The sequence below is a fragment of the Hippoglossus hippoglossus genome, chromosome 9, assembly GCF_009819705.1.
Source record: "Hippoglossus hippoglossus isolate fHipHip1 chromosome 9, fHipHip1.pri, whole genome shotgun sequence".
Taxonomy (NCBI): Eukaryota; Metazoa; Chordata; class Actinopteri; order Pleuronectiformes; family Pleuronectidae; genus Hippoglossus; species Hippoglossus hippoglossus.
This window is the reverse complement of record NC_047159.1, coordinates 1,740,622-1,758,160: the sequence shown is the minus strand read 5'-3', so window position 1 is coordinate 1,758,160 and position 17,539 is coordinate 1,740,622. Positions and strand designations below refer to the sequence as shown.

The window sequence follows — 17,539 nt, the reverse complement described above, 5'->3', positions numbered from 1 at the left end:
ATTTTGTGTCCAATCACTTCCCCTCCATTCATATGCATATTGCGACACATCACCGTCACCTCTCTGCCCTCGGCATAATTGTTTATCTCCCGTTTCCCCCAAAAAAAACCTGTTTATCCGCGGCCCTGCTGACGTCAGAGCAGCAGAAAACAGAACAGCAAATAAATGGTTTCCACTTAGGAGGGGGGGGGGTGTGGGGGCTCCCATTCACAATATGACAACCATGTTTTAAATTATGTCAAATCCCAGCACTCCCCTCCCTCTGCTGGAATGTCTCCTTTAGCACAGAGGAATTTTATTGCCCTACCTACCCTCTGCTGGGGTGTCAGCGCGGGACAAAACCCAGCGCTGACCCCATGGGGGCATCTGCTCCGCTCACCACCTAGATGCACATTGTGTCTCTGGAATAACTTCGCTGTTAGACGTCACGAGTCATTGTCTCGGGCGTTTTTTGTGTCTCGGGGACAAAGCGTGAAAGAGAGAAAAGAAAACAACCCAGATGCCTCCTCTGAAATGCCTCGGCTTGCCCCCTTTTATAATGCAAGTGGGGGTCAGCTTTGTTCCAGTGCGGTGATAGTTGTCGTTTTAGAGAAACCAACTTTGAAAGCACATACCTATGTCTTGTAATTAGGTTAGCCCTAATGTCCCCCTCGGTCTGGACCCACGGTGGCTCTGTCCTCTCGCAGGGACTATTTTCACTTGGCATAATTATACCAGTTAGAATCAGGCGCAGGAGCCAAGTAATCATCTTCTCTCACTGAGCACCAGTTGCCACAAGCTCCAGGCAGCACAGGCTGTAATTAAGGGATTTTTAAACAATGGGCTTTCACCACACAAATATCAGTTTTGTTTTTCTCTCGTCTGCTTTTTGTAAATATCATTTGCTCGTGTGACAGAAAAACTGCAAGACAAGAACTCATTGTCTTTCAAGAGGCCCTTTGTGGCCTCATTTAAAACATTATTGTAATCAGGGACGGAAGATGTTTTTAGACCCTTGAAGGAAAAGAACCAAAAGAATACTAATACAAGTGAAATGTGTTCTACCTTCAATATTATACGTAAGAAAAGTAATATCAGTAAATAAGAGTAAGTGTTCCACAGAAAAATGGCCCCAATGACTTGTATATATATTCTTAACTGTTAAGTTCTTCTAACGTCTTTTTATTTAAAATATGGATCTGCAATTTAAATAACTTCCTACCTACAGCTGACAGAGAAAAACAAGTTTGCCCCTGAAATGTATTTGAATTTCTAAGCATTGTAAAATGTGCCTTAAAGTTATACTTATGTACAGCACATATGTAAAGTTACTTCTCACCACCTGAATGTGTCAAATGAAGGTCAGCAGAGCAGGAAGGGAGTTTCATGAGAACAGCAGTTTGTGTTCTGCTGATTTCATCTGACTCAGCGATCCTGTGTCACTGTTCTGTAAACATTGTAAGAACACATGTGATTTTGTTTGTCCCACACGCAAATGTGTTTTCTCTGGAGTGACAGCCGATTGGTGAGAGTTGTTTCCACACCTGGAAGCAGAGAAACATCTGTTCCCTCCAGCGATGTCCTCGAAAAACTTCTTCCCACAGACCTACATGAAGGAGAAACTATGAAATCCTTCCCTGTAACCACTCGAGTGAAATGTTTTATTACTCTATCTGCATAGAAATCCAATTTTGGGCGCACATGCCTGTTTTTAATTTCCTGCATGCGACACACGGCCAATTGTAACAGCATCTTATTTGCCTGGATCTGTGGCTGCGAGGGCGACCAGATGTCTGAGGGTCTGTGTCTCTGCGGCAGGTCGGGGATGAACAGGATGTTGATAAACCAACAGACCAGGAAACCGTGACTCCTGCTTCTCCTCCACGCTGCCCTCGTGTTTTCATTATCGCTCAATGCTACATCCACACGGATATGTTTTAGTTTTTTAAGATAAAAACGATCTCCGTCCAAAGGAGCGTTTTAGAATCGGTAGTTGTCTCCGTCACGTACACTGGTCGTGTGCCAGTGAGCAGGATGTCTGGTTAGTTACCTAGTTAGTGAAAATATCCACAGGTAGGACGAGGGATTTGTTTTTTCCTGAACTGACGACGAGGTGGAACGGTTACTTGCAGTAAGATTTGAAAACGTTGTGCAGACGACGACGCTCCCTCTGAGTTTTGGATTTAAAACAGAGGAGGCAGCGTCTCCAAACTTGAACTCCAGGATCTTGTTGCCATGGTGATGTAGTATTGTGGATGTAGCTCATTGAGGAGGCCGTGCATATGAAAAGAGAGAGAGGTCGGTTTCGAACAACGTGACTGTCCCTGCCCACGTATTCCCGTACGTCCTCCACGTCGGCACGAGGATGTTGTGAGGATGCTCCTCTGAAGAAGAAGCGGCAGCATTTTAATCAGCGATGGTTCAACTTCCCAACTTGCAAAGTTTAGTTTGAAAAGTTCTGCCAGTGTGGAAATCTCCTCTAATTGGCTGCAGAGGCTCCCACGGTTCCCTGTGGTATCGCTCCGTTCACTCTTCCTCTTCCATATCCGTGGATAAGAAGACGAGCACTCATGCATTAGAAATGAATAAATGAGTTTGGACTACGGACAAAAGGATCCTTCTGTCTGACGTTGATCGTAAACGAGACCTCAGTCTACCCCTTCAGGACTCTCCTTCTCTTTCCCCTCATCCTGCCTTGTTACTCTCACCTGTCTCCGTCTGCCTGGCTGTTCCTCTCCCACGGCGGTGAAGCCATCAGGCGTGCACATGTGCCAACGATCCGGGGGTTTCCTTATCTGCAGGCCGCTCACCTACAGGCGAGCCGGTGAAGCAGACACACGGCCACAGACACAAACAAACAGCAGCAGCGATGGCGGCGGGGCCTGTCCTTCGCTCTTATCGGGTCATTGGATGAATCCTTCAGCTGCACGAGAAGTTGGTTTCATGGCATCACGGAGAGAGGGAGAGGAGGGAGGGAGGCAGATGAACAGAATGTCTCGACACAGACCTGTAACGGCCCTTTCGTTGTGCCCAATAAAAGCTGTGATATATGATCATGTGTCCTCCAGGTGTGATACTGACTCCCATCACTCTGACAGCTCATTCTCCCAGTGTGAGCCACAGAGGGGGGGGGACAGCCCCAACTTGGAACTGCATGTTTCTCTTTCCTGTTTGAGTTTGTGTCGGGTGAGTGTGTAGATAACGGGCTTGTTGACAAAATGTCACTGGAGCTCATCAGATATGGATTTTTGGGAGACGATGCAGATATTAGGAATTCAAAAATCTGTGATACCAACACATCAGTGGAGGGATTCAACAAAAACAAATTATTATGATTAGTAAGATGTTATCAAACCCTCCTGACAAGGAAATATAATTGAGGCTTGATATAATCTTTTTTATGAATAACTTTAAAAAAAGGAAACACAAATGCTATTAGATATTTAGAACTTGGAAGTGTATGCATCTATTCTACATTGTTTGTTGTGTTTCTTCGTATAAACGCATATCGGCAAACACTGATACCAACATGTCGACCAGTCTCTGGTAAATATTCCAGCTTTTGATAAAACGTGGCAGCTCTATATTGATGAGCCTTGTTTGGAAATCATTATTTTTTAACTTGAATCTTGTCTGAAATACACATGAATATTTAAATTGAGATGATGTCAGAGCTGTTTTCAAGTCTCATGCAGCAAAATCGAAAATCCGACCTCGAGTCCTGTCGGGCAAACGCAGTCGTTCTGCTGCCGGAGTGCTCACTGGGAAAATAACTCAGCAGCGTTAATGACGTGTTCCGCTCCATAATGCAGACGCCCAATGAAGACATCTTCAAACTGTGAGAACTATGAAAGTAGTTACAAGGTCAAAACTTTAACTTTACGTTTTGCTTTCAAGTGTCAAGTTAAGTCAAATCTTCCGGGAGTCCAATCTAAATGACGGAGGCAGCAGTGAGAGGGCAGCTTGTCCGTCTCCTGAGAGACGTGCATGAGACAAGCTGCCCAATGGACCAATCACAGCTGCTATGGTCTTGGTTTAGTTCCATGTGCGACAGCTAATCAGAGCGCAGGATGAAAGAGACCAGACCAACTAGTTGATGGTTTCTCCTGGTGAAGAAGGCGGAGGGTGTGGCCTCCTGTCATGTTGTATGATCAAAACGAATCTGGATCACAGGACCGCAAGTCGTGTAGCGTGTGTACTGCATCACGATCCGGTGACTTTAAAAGTATATATATATATATATATATATATTGGCCTTGTCTTGATCTTTATAGCTTGTGATCTGTATTCTTCAGTACCCATCTGCGTGCCTGTCTTATCTGTTTCATTTACTTCAGGACTGTGAATAAAAAGGTGCTCTGATCAGCATCTAAATATTCTGTCTTCAGAACTGATGTGAGACGGGTTTGATCCCTTTTATGTTCTTACAGTAATTTATGCCTGCGCCTCTGAGCAAGGCCTCTAAGCTCTGAACAAAGGCCTCTGTTGAAAAACACCAAAGTCAGAGAAGTACAACTAAATCTGTCTCTCAGTGCAGGGGAATCAAAGAGACTGCTGCAGAGAGGAGGTCAAGCGCCGCTGCAACTCTCTGGGAAAAAGCTGCAGAGTTATTGACAGTGGGTGGAAAAGTTTATCTTCACGTCAACACAAGCAGTCAACAGAAAAGCTAAAGATCAAACCATCCTGAACACCACAGAAACAAGCTTTTGGCACAGGGGCTCTGGTTTGCTCAAGGTAAAGTAAAAAGAAGTAAAACTCACGAAGTAAGAACAATGTTACTTTAAACCTTTTATAGTATATATAAATATATAACCTTTTATTTACCAACTACAGTAACGTGTTACATTGAGCATCATTAACCAACCAGTGGTTCTCAGTTGTCCCGCTTGTCATCATTTCAGATTTCACCTCATGTAGGAAATGTCGCTCTTCTTGTTCTCTGGAAAAAGTCGCTGTCTGTGTCAGATGCGTAGGTTGGTAAATTTGTGTTTTTGAATCACAGACTGGCTGCGCTCACACTCGCAGATGGCCGCTAGCTAACGTGACTAGCATCCTAGCCAGGGTGTTATTGGTCTAACAGGTGACAGGTGTTTCTTCTTAGAGACGTGGATGTGGGTGTAGAGTGTTAGCGTGTTTTATGTTGGGATGACTGACGATCAGAGCTGGAGACGTCTTGTTCTGCAAGTGTCTGGAGGACCGACTGTTTCACAGCGAGGGAACATGAGGGAACAGAAGGAACATGAGGGAACAGAAGGAACATGAGGGAACAGAAGGAACATGAGGGAACAGAAGGGAGAAACAGGTCTGTGTGTCATAGAGGGAGTGAGACTTCATTTTCTGTTCAGGACGACATCTCTATGTTTTCATAAAAAGTTTCTGGAGGCTTCTATATTAATGTTTAAAGTTGTGTGTATAAGTGTGTGTGTGTGTGTGTGTGTGTGTGTGTGTGTGTGTGTGTGTGTGTGTGTGTGTGTGTGTGTGCGTGCGTGTGTGTGTCAGCCCTTTCAGTTGAGGATCTGCCTCCTTCCCCTGTAGAAGCTGGAGTCCAACCCGATCTCTCTCCTCCTTCCTGCTGCCGTCTGAATTACAGTTTTGCCGGCTGGAGGTGTTTAATGTCTGCTTCATGTGAAGGCATCAATATTTATGAACGTCATTGCTATTCACACAGTGTGGGCACGAAGCGTATCCCTGCTTCTGCATTGACCTTCGATGGAGACGTTCATCATGCAGTCCTCCAAACTTTCACAGCTTTGTCTGCCTGCTCTCACTTTGCTGTATTATTATCTCTCTCTTGCTCCGGTGTTCTCGCCTCTTAAATCTGGAGTCACGGCTTCTCGTCCTCCGAGAGCAGCCTGACATGGAAGAAGAAGACGGAGAGAGAGAGAGAGAGAGAGAGAGAGAGAGAGAGAGAGAGAGAGATGAGCTGTCTGTAATGAGGCGAGAGATCAGGAGAGAACAGTTCACATTATTGCAAATGACAGCTACGCCCCCTAACCTGATATTACAGGCAGCTGTCGCCCTCTGGAGAGTTTGAGGAACTCGGCTTCTCGCACTCGAGCTTCTTGCAGATTTTTGTGAATAAATACATTTTAAACCGTTCCTCTCTGTTGCACGTGTTTTAGAAATGTGAGAGAATAACGGGAGAATGGATTTTCTGTTTTAGTTTTTATTCTGTGTAATTATGCTGACGGGGGGTAATAGTGCACATTGAACAAGTTCCACATCTGGAACACTTTCACTCAGCTGATCATCATCATAATAAAGACACATTTTAAATGTTTTTTCGTGAATCGCAACCATGGTTATAATTTATAGACAAATTTACAGAGGTTTGGGTGTCATCTAATATTGTTGTATATGATTAGATATATAATATAAAAAAAGTAACTGTCAGCTGACGTGATGTGGAGCAGCCTGTTTCCTCCGGTCCTCAGATGAAGGACAGAGCGATGTCAGGACATTGGATTATTGTGTTACTGTTATTGGTAAATAACTAAATTTACCGTTCATGTTGAGCAGCCTTACTCATCATGTCCTGGGATGAGGGTAGTTATGATCCTCCTCTTCCTCCTCCTCCTCCTCCTCCTCCTCCTCCCTCTCCATCGTCCCTTCAGGTGTTTAGGTTAAGAATAGAATTATTGATGATATCAATTAGGTATTTGATATAATAATGTGTGGTTATGTATATATTGAGCTGCCTGTCTGGGATCCTCCTCCTCCTCCTCCTCCTCCTCCTCCCTCTATGTCTCCTCCAGGTTAAGTACACAGGATTATTGATGTAACTATATGTGGTTATGTATAAACTGAGCAGACCATCTCATCCTGAGGGGATGAAGTTAGGGATTTGGGACCCTCCTCCTCCTCCTCCTCCTCCTCCTCCTCCTCCTCTGTCCCACCATGTGTCCAGGCAGGAGGAAGGAGAGGGCAGGCTGACGTCACACAGGGTTGGCCTTGTCGTTTATTAGACAGAGGAGTCAAAGTGCCAGAGCTTCACACTGTAGCTCTGTCCAGAGGCAGAGGGGATGTCCTACTGACTCGGCCCCAGCAGCAGCAGCAGCTCTCTGACCCAACCAGACAAAACACTGAGTGACAACAGTGTGCTTCACCTCACCTCCAACCAGACGACTTTGTTTTTTAACTTTTTGAAACTTTGACGCGCCGCCTCCACGTCCGCGTGAAGTTTTGAATGAGCCGGGTAACGCGCGCGCCCTCACCCTCCACTTCGTTCTCCTCTTCCTTCTGACCTGTGACGTCGGGACAAAGTTCGTCTGTCCCGTTAAGACTCGTGATGGCTGCGCTGTCACTCGCGCTGCTGCTCGTGGGACTCGTCGTCCGGACTTCAGCTGACAAGGTGAGTGGCACTTCGCCTTGCGTGCGTGCGTGCGTGCGTGCGCGTCTTTCTCTCTGCGCAATCGGAGCGAGCACGACTTTTCACTTTTTTGTGTTTGCCTGCGTCCAGGAGGCGCACAGTGCGTTCCTCTGTGAAGACGCGTGAGTTCAGCGCGTTACGTAACACGTGCAAACCAGAGGCATTTTTGTTGAAGTTGTAAAGTGAGCTGCTGCTGCTGCTGCTGCTGCTAATGCTGCTGCGCACCTCAGCCTCACACTGTGATTCCTGCTGTTCCTCCAGCTAACGGGCTCTTTCTCCCCCCCCCCCCCCCCCCCCCCCCCCCCCCCCCCCCCCATCTCCCCCCCCCCCCCCCCCCCCCCACAGGCTGGTGAAGCTGACCGAGAGGGTGAGTTGATCATTTCTCCCTCTGGGGCTTTGCTATCACATCCCAACGTTGTGAGAAAACGTTGCTCCTGGAAAGTACAGGAGGACACTGACATCCAAGTGGGAGGGGAGAGTGTGAGAAGAGCCCACCACTCCCCCTGCACACACACACACACAGACACACACACACAGACACACACACACACAGACACACACACACACACAAATATTACACGAGCAAACTGCTTCAAGGGCTTTGTTATACAGGAAAGAAAATTCCACCTCTAAATCCCGCACATCTGTTCTCCATTGAGCGCCTCAGAAGTAAGTGAGCTGCTACAGTGTCCACGTAGGATCCTTTTACATCCGCCGTTATCTCCAGCACCTCGGGGGCCTCCACGCAGGAAGATGACACTTGGCCGTGGAGCACTTTTCGGTCTCCTGCCGCCTGCGGCCGGCCACTGTCGGCTGTTATCAGCCCTGGAGAGCAGCCACTTCCACCAGTCAGGGTGGTTTTTCTGTTGTTCTGCGAGTTAAAGCCAGTGTTTCTTATGTAAGAACCGTCAGAAGAAGCGATTTCTGTGACTTTAGGTGGATGTTGTTAGTTTCATCCGGTCTGACTCGGTGGACAAATTGCTAAACTTGAGGTATTTCCCCCAAAAATCGAGCAAAAACGTCCCGAGGAAGTTCGTACTGACCAGTTTCTAACCCCCAGAGTTCAGTTGGGCCACATTGACCTGGGATCCCGTTCCCACCACAAACACACCACTCCAGAATTGATTCATTCTTCTACTGGGACCACCTCCTCTAAAGAAAAGCGTCAGCTCAGTGGTCTGTGCCGGTGTTCGGTGTGTTCTCCACACATGATTTGCAGTCGGAGTCTGAATTTAACCTGACTAAACTGTTTGAAAACACCACAAGAGAATTTGTGTCTTTCACATATTTTCTCCTGCTTGTGTTGAAGTTTCCTTCGGGTACAAACTAAATCCCCAACTGGTCCCAACCTGTTGTTTAAGACCTGCACAGAGAGTCTGTCCCCCCCCCCCCCCCGGAGCCAGAACACCAGCTGTGTTAGATCCATAATGAAATAAACCTCCGTCTCAATTACACTTGAGAAAAGATGTCAGTTTACACAGTTAAGAAAACTCCCTCAGCTGCTCCGTGGTCTGTCTGCAGGTCGGTGCCCAGTGGACCGTCCTGTGCTGCAGCAGCCGACGTGTGTAGCGTCACACTGAGAGATGTTTCTCACCAATTTCCCGTCCAACGATTCCCTCTTGAAGTCTGTCACAGCACAGCGCTCCGTCCTCTGGAGACACTGTCATGTCCCCAAGACAACAACTGTCGCTGCCACGTTTGTTATGATGAAGTCTGCTGCTCGGCTGCAGCGATCGCTCTGAGCTCTGAACGTCTCTATTTACTCTCTGGGATCATTCGGTCCTTATATCATGAAGTTCGATGTGTCTTGTTTTTGAATCCACTTTTAACGCAGTGGAATAAGTCAGACAATCGACCAATCGAGGCCATTTAATGACCGGCCAGATGTGCAGAGGTGTGAAAGTGGACCGGGATACAAACTGTGGTTTTCTCTTTCAGGTTAGAAAGAGGTTAGACTTAGACTGAGCTAAACACACCTTCATCCTTCGAGGTCAGGTGACGTCTGGGTGAAGTCTTTGTGGTTCCCATCACGTTGAGGTGATGCATCACTGACTCCTGTTGTCTGAGGACAGATGTGTGTGTCACAGCTTTCAGTCTTGTGGTGGTTGGATTTTATCGATTAAGGTCTGAAAACAGAGAGCTGCCATTTTGCACTGACGCTCAACAGTCATGCAGATGGAGAAATGCATCGTATCGGAGGCTGAGAGACAAATTTCTCCTCCAAGCGCTTGTAACGGAAGTGACAGACGACAGTTTCTAATGTGTTGTTTGCTTGTAAAGTGTCTCGGCTCACTCTGCTGAGTGCGGTCAGACGGGCCTGAGGACAGACGGATCATGGACCAGAAACGAGTCGCAGTCGCAGCTTTTAATCAATTTAATGAAGCGCTTCACACTCGTCAGACCTCAGAGAACAAGAGACAGAGGACAGTGAAGAATAATCCAGATAAATAAATAGAATTGTCTGTTCAGGGGAAAGTGGGCGGGGTCTATACCACGGATCACCACAGACGTTTCAGCAGTCATTAGTTAGAGCGCTTTATAAATGACCACATGGTGGCGCAAGCACACATTTTCTCACCTATGACTCAACGTTCCACCAAATTTGGCAGAATTCTCCTTCACCAATAAGCAAACAAACAAATAAACTTTTATAACTGTAGACGCTACTTCACACCTGGAGGGATTTTTACTTATGAGTTCTGTCTTCAAGCTGCAACAAAGAACTGGGAATGGAAATAGACGTGTGGCTCACGAGCATCTCAGACACAATTTAATCTTTTATATTAGATTCAAAATGAACATTTCCTTTCAGTGCAAATGCATTAACACTTTAATAAAGGTAAAAGTTCTCATAACTCCTGTTAAGTGTTAAAAAGTGGTGAAGATGCTTGTTTCAATTCGTCTCAGATGACATTCTGTTAATTCTCCAAACAGCGAGCGAAGCCTCCGACATGTGATTTCTTGTCAGTGGCGTCTGTAACCATGGCCACGGAGACGGTGAATAACCACAGTCTGTGGCCTCGTCTTTTCTCCCTGGACAAAAGACGTCATGGTGAAAAGACTGAGGAAATGACAGGCACAGTAAAGTCTACTCTGAAGCAAGAGCAACAGTTGCTTTCTTTTTTCCCTCAGCGACAATGAAGACATGCCACTGGGCCTCGGAGTTAATAACTTCTTAGAATAATTTGAAGGTTGGACTAGAGAGTGCTGTGTGCGGACTCAGTGTATTTCCTCTTTCTCTTCTTAGCTTCAGGCACAGACACAGAGAGAAGTCGCTGTTATTCTCTGGTTCTAATTTGACCAAGATAAAAGGATTTCAATCCGTGGTTCAGGTTTGTAAATGTGACATTTTCCCCCGAGGAGCAAATCTCTTGAATGCTGCTGCAAGACAATAACAGGGGTCTTTTATTTTTGCCCGTTGAATGCTTTTAATGTGAAGGAAGTTTCCTTAGCATTGACTTCATACACTCATGAAACCGTGTGAGGAGTTTAACAACTAAACTGTGAAGATGTATTTAATGAGATAAACCAAACCTGAACCTATGAAAGCACAGAATAGAGATCGTTACTGTATTTAAATGCATTCAAGAGCAGTTTCGTCTTTTACATTTCATGAAATCAGAACTTTAATAAAAGTAGAGGGATGTTTTTCCAAAGTCAAACTTTGGTTCTTGCTTATTTTGTCATATGTTGCAGATAGAAGTTTTGCGATATGTCTGAAATCCCATATCTCATATTCCCATATTCTCTGTACTTTTGAGAGAGGTGGGTGAAAGAGGTTAGTGGTGTTTTACAGACAATCGATATCAACGTGTTGTTGTGCCCTTATTGAGGAGACATAACTTTTGGTGTCAGAGTTTTCAGGAGATTGCAGGTGTGAATGTACAGAAATGAGATTTTATTAGACCTGGGCTAATTCTCGGCTTCTCTTTGACCCTTGGCTCTATATATATATATATGTATATGTATTTTTCATCCTTTTTTAAATCTATTCCACCAACTTGCTCACAGAAAGCACAGTGTTACATCACGTGTTGCACAAGCTTTTCAGGTGACGATATCAAACAACTGACTCTGTGTCTTCCACGTCTGCAGAGGGAGTTAAGTTAACATGATGTAACTGAGGTATTTGCTCTGTAAAAGCCAGTGTTGAGTGTTTATGTGTTTTCTGAAGCAGACACGTGCCTGCAGTCTGCTGCGGCTGTGGCGTTCTGACAGACGAGCTCCAATCTGCTGAAGTCAGTGTGATCGAGCTGCTTCCATCACTCAAACTCTATAATTCTATTCATATCGTCGCTGAATCGTCTGTGACATCTGCACATTTCTACTCAAAAACCTGTCAAATCCATGTTTTTTTTTTTAACATCACATGTCTGGAGCATGTGCTCTATGATTTGTCAAGCGTGTCATTTCCTAAGACGTATAATTTGAGTTTCAGCTTTGACACATGCTCGAACATCTTCCAGTCAAAACCTTACAAGATAATTACACGGCTCCGATGTTCACGGTGCATTATCTCCCAGCCGAAGAGGTTTCGAATGAGCCGCAGCTCAGAAAGCAAACACAGCTCGGGTGGAAGTTTCCTTTTAAAACTGAGCCCACAGATTTTTTTTTTCCTCGTCCAATAGTTGACCCTCAAATGTGCCAAAGGCCTGCGAGAGTTAATAATGATTAATATCCAGAATACCGAGCAAAGTATTTACCTCTGGAACGCTGGTGTTTCTGCTGCTCGCTCTGTAACGGCAGTGATTGATGACGGTGACATCAGTGATCATGGGAAGAAGCAGGAGGAAAGATGTGGTGGTAGAACCAGTGCCGGAGCATGAATGATTCAGACGATGGGAAATCAATCAATATTTTATCATTCATCATTCATCATTTCAAACGTCCTATTGGTGATGCTTTGATTCTGAGTGTTGGTGGGAGACAACAAGCAGTTTAAATAATGGCACCAGCGCAGCCTTGTAGGATTCCACTACAGATATAAAGTACACAACATCTCATGTTCTTCACATCACCTGTACATTTCAACTAAACAATAAGTTGTGCAGTTGTGGGAGGTTATGTTTGTGTGTTTGCTGCAGCATTGAAAGTGTCATGGTTGTGTTCCACAGACCAGTGGAGGAGCCGCCTGAAGGAGTACGGCCTGGTCACTCCCTTCAGCACCGACTCCCACGGACACTACCTGTCACACCTGCTGTCGGCCTCTCACAAGCAGCGTGTCAAGAGGGAGGCGTTTCCCTCCGCTGAACCCGAACAGAAACTTTTCTTCAACATCACCGCCTTCGGGAAGGAGTTCCACCTCCGCCTGCGCCCCAACAACCGGCTGGTGGCCCCCGGCGCGATGGTGGAGTGGCACGACCACACTCAAGCAACCGGGAATATCAGCGCAGGTGACGGTGCCAACAACACCGACGCCAGCAGCGGGACGGAGAGGATACTGCGACGCGAGCTGCTGAAGACGGACTGCACCTTTATTGGAGACATCTCAGACGTTCCCGGAGCCTCGGTTGCCATTAACAACTGCGACGGACTGGTAAGTCCTCCTCGGCCATAAAGCTCCTTCCTCTCCCACCCCCTTCCAACCCTGTCTTTTCATTGCAAAAGTGCCATGACCTTATCAAGTGACACTCAGGAATTTGAGATGTCTGTAACGCCAAAGTTAAGCATTTCTTTACGTCAGCACTTTGTTCTTGGACATATTCTTCCGGCGAGCAGACGGAATAGGTTTTTTGTACAGGAGTTTGTCACGGGTGAGTGGCCATCCATTGCTCCCACAAACGGGTTTCCCCCCCCAACCTCTTCCCAACATAAAACACAAGTCTCCTTTTGTGCTCCACAAAAGTCTGAAGTCCTATCCTCCCCATCACCCCTCATAAAACACTTGAACGGCCATTGGGAAATGACCTGGGCCAACATCTCTTAGATTAGTCCAGAGAAACCAAGCAGAATCTCAGTCGGCCAAAAGCAAAGCTCTTCAAACAAAGTTTTCTTCTGCAGATGTTTGAAAATCAAAACAAAGGATTTACCGTAACTCCCGATTTACTGATAGGAACATCGGAATCAACACGCTGAAGAGATCAAGCTGCTGTTGTTTTATCTTTTCATTATGAAAACAGTTCTTCTGAGGAAACCGTCCTGTTAACAAGTACAGTCTGTGGAGCTGTGGTGAGATATTGCTTTGGTGCTCTTTACTCCTTAAGAGGAACCAGGTGTGGTCGGCCTGCTGTGAGGATCTGCTGAGCTGCAGTGTTCGTTTCCCCCTGAAGGGCGAGAGCTGCTAATGATGGAGGGAACAGTTTGATCTGTGTTCCAGGGTAAAGTCTTCATCGGATCGTTGTCTCCTCTCATCTTGTCAAACTCGCAGTGTAACACATGTGCTCGGATGACGACTGCAATCAGAAATACAGCCTCTGAGTTGTTTCTGATGAAATTACACTTATCAATGATAACATGTTTTCAGGTGTGTTAGCATGGACGGAGATTGTCTCTGATGCTCGCCTGAACAGAGATGGTTTTGGTTTTAAAGATATACGAGCATCCATGTGACCCACCGCCTCACAGAGCCGTTAACATGGCTGCCAACACTAACAGTGCCGGAGTGTGAGTGACATCAGGCAGCACCTGGTCAGATTAGTACATGTTTCCTGTTTCCTCAGGGCAAAGGTTTGATAGTGATTCAGAACAGAAAGTGACCCCCGGACTTGTCTCTGTAATGATTCGTCTTCAGGTGTGAATTTACTGCACCTCAGTGGTAACGTCGTCTGTTAGAGCTGGAGTGTCAGATCGTACTGGTGCTGGTTATACGAACCAGTCTGGCTCCAGCACCAGCCTGCTGGGCCCCTCAGGGTCTCTGACAGATCGACCCGGGGTTAAGATGACAGTGAATGAAAGTGCCTCACAGAACACAGAGTTTAAATCCCTGTGAAACACGACTGCAAAGCCGAGCTGCCTTCATTCTCCTGGCCGTGTGTGTGTGTGTGTGTGTGTGTGTGTGTGTCTGTGTGTGTGGTTGTGTGTTGTGTGTGTGTGTGTGTGTGTCTGTGTGTGTGTGTGTGTGTCTGTGTGTGTCTGTGTGTGTGTGTGTGCTCAGCACTTGGATCTCGGTGCATGGCTGAAAGGTGCTCTGCAGGGGTTCACTTTATTCTCTCCACGTTAAAACACTTGTAACGAGGCAGCACATGTTGGGAGAGATTCCCACCGGCGGTGACGCAGTCGGAGGCTTTCACCGATTCGCTGTTCAGCCCAAACTGAGAGCGTCTGGTTCTGACCCGTGTTTGTACTGGTTGAGGTGGAGAAGGAAGCCGACAGGTGTTTTGGGGTTTTGCTCGAAGGTTCAAGCATCAAGTGACGTCAGACGAACAACATGGAGGTTTTATTTGTAGATGAAGATTAATATTAAGACATATGGAGAAAAGCAAGGACTTTTTCTGCAGCTACTGACCCTCCTGCTAATGTACATTACCATATTTATGATGATGATTTATACAGTGAAACATGAAAAGTCAAAGAATCACTAAGTGAGAAAAATCATAAGTGAATGTATTTTAAGTAACTGTCGTCTACTACACCTAAATGCATCTCCACATCATATCTTTATTGACTATTAGTCTTTTAAACATGTTTTTAAAGTTCATCACTATTTTGAGCTCTTCAGGAAGCACGATTCTAAAAGTAGAATTCATGTGGAAATGATAACATGACTCCAATCTAAATATAAACTAGATATTAAGTAATAAACTCATTTGAACCTCACATGAAATATATGAGAAACCTTTTGTGTGGCTGAAGGAATCAGGCAGAAACAAACTTCAAAGATATTCAATTACTAGAACATTTGTCCCTTTTTATTTTGTAAATTAATTGAAAGTTTAATCAATCATTTAAAAAGTTGCTTATTACTTTTCTGTTGATAGTTTGAGTTCTACAAACAGCAGAATGTGACCAATTTATTTATTTGAATTAACTAAATAAAATAAAGAAAGAGATAAACACTCAAATTCCTGGCAGAACATCCCAGTGAGATTATTTTAAATCAGGTTCCAAAATATTTCTGGCTCGCTGTCGTTCATCTGAAGTGAGTTTTGTCAGTTTGTCAGTTAGGACCGTGAAAGGATTCTTATATTCAGATATAAAGTATAAAGCTGCTTTCAGACCTGCACTGAGCCCTGGAGATCCTCCTGATATTCTCCAGAGAGGCTGTATATCAATCAATAGATCAAATTATATCTGTGTAGCTAAATTAACTGATCAGTTTGCCTCATAGGGCTGAACAAGGGTGGACATCCTCAGGAAAATCCCCCAAAAAGCCTTTTAACAGGAGGAAAGAATCCTGTCCCAGGACGGACAGAGGTGCGAGAGATGCCACGAGTCGCAGAGCACATCAATAAAATAACTAAATCTACAACATTGATGAGAAAAGACAGCGTCTTACATAAATGAATAGAGAGCGAGGGAGAGCCTCCAGGCTTCTGCAGAACACAGCAGCAGATTCCTCCACAGGATTCAGTGGAGCGGGGGGGGTTCACGATGTTTCCAACACGTGTCTGAAGCAAAAAGGAAAAAATATCTCAGTATACGGCGCCACACACGTGGACGACGCCGCTGAAGAAGAGAGCGTCTGGTGATAAGACCTGAAGCCGGTGTTGATGTTCTGTAAAGCTCGTTCTCCGGAGGCAGGTTTCATGTGGGAGACAGAACCCAATTCTGCTTTATGTTAAACTGCAGAATATGTAGATTTAAATAGTTGTGGCCCCAGAGTCCTCGGCCCTCGGATTGTTAACTCGTTCAATAACTAATTTAATGAGGGAGACAATCAACCAGCATATTAAATTACTCTTTGGAAGTATCAGTAAGGACAGTTCATGTCCTTCACAGCCATCACTTCACAGACATCAGTTATACACAGTCCAAGTTTAACATTGAGCTCAAAAATGTATTTAATGCCATTGCCGGGATTTATGCCATTGCCAAAATCTGGATCCTAAATAATCCTCTAATCTAAAAATATCCCGATGTCCGTGAAGCACACAGACACAAAGACGGGGCCGGTCCTCAGACCTCTTGAGTTTGTCCTCTGCCGTGCAGGGTTTGGCCGTTTCCGAGCAGGCGGGAAGCCGTTTGTCACTTGGACAGATTCCGTCTTTCTTCTCTGAGACATTTATAGTTGAAGCTCACAGGAGAGTCGGGCCTGGGGGGGGGGCACACAGGATGTGAGAGTTTTGCTTTGTAAATACTATTATGGCAGGATGTCACTTTGAAGATGCCAGGAGCGTCACTGGTCACTCGCTTTTCCCAGCGGACGGATAATTTGAGCCGGCTGCTGCTGCACAGCTCTGCGTCATCCTGTGCTCTACTATCAGTGGATAGATTCATTCTAATTCTATATTCATTCATCTAAAAGCCAGGATCTAATCTTTCTCCCTAAGTTTTCTCTTTACTCTCGTTCACCATTATCACTTTCTGAGCTCTCTACACCACCGGAGGGTTAGTCCACTGTGAACTGCAGTGATCAGTGTCCTGCTGCAGGAAGCTGCACATGTTGGACGTAATGAGACAAAAGTAAAGAACTGAAATGACATTTCTGAGTGTCGAGTTTAATTTTACTTGCCTTTTATTAAAAAAAACATTATTGTGAAATGAAACTCGTTGAAGACTTTAAGACTTTTATGGAAATCAAGGAATGTGTTAGTGGATGTTTTGTTCACAGAGCTAATTTCTGCTTTTACTCCAAAAACAACCAAATGATTGAAAACCAAAGTGTAATGAGCCTGCACTGAACTACAGAAGTATGTTTTGCTAATTGCACTTTACTCTGCAGCCTAAGCGTTTGGTCCTGTGGCTGCTGTGCAGGACATTATCATCTTTTGTCTTGTCGGCAGCCTGAATGTGGAGCGTGCACGCTGCATCGCTCCACATCAAACACTCAGCGGAGCAGCGGCTGCTGATGCAAACGCCTGTTTCGTCGAGGGCCAGAGGTCTTTGATCTTCAGTGCTCGCCCTCGCCCTCACTAGGTGTGTGTTTTACTGTTTCTTAATTATAGCCAGGCTGCTGTCTGGAAGCCTTTACTGCAGCCGGCAGGCGAGCAAGGCAGCATGCAGCCCGCCTGCAGAACGCTTATGAGGCAGATACTTCCTCTGCCTCAGCAGCAGCAGCAGCGTCGGCGGCAGCGTGGGGGTGAAGCCCGGCCG

The 17,539-nt window shown here is 45.6% G+C and overlaps 1 protein-coding gene across 4 annotated transcripts in view; it reads left to right on the top strand.

Moving 5' to 3' along the window:
* The first annotated feature begins 6,928 nt into the window (after positions 1 to 6,928).
* The window catches only part of adamts3 (ADAM metallopeptidase with thrombospondin type 1 motif, 3), a 105,180-nt gene continuing 94,569 nt past the window's right edge, over positions 6,929 to 17,539 (top strand). For 2 of the 4 annotated variants that reach the window (XM_034596021.1, XM_034596019.1), the window contains exons 1-3: positions 6,929 to 7,330; positions 7,694 to 7,715; positions 12,463 to 12,884. In XM_034596021.1, the coding sequence (XP_034451912.1) occupies positions 7,268 to 7,330; positions 7,694 to 7,715; positions 12,463 to 12,884 (507 nt within the window). In that variant the 5' untranslated portion in view covers positions 6,929 to 7,267. The remainder of the gene's footprint in view (positions 7,331 to 7,693; positions 7,716 to 12,462; positions 12,885 to 17,539) is intronic. The other 2 variants (XM_034596022.1, XM_034596020.1) reach the window with 1 other exon arrangement.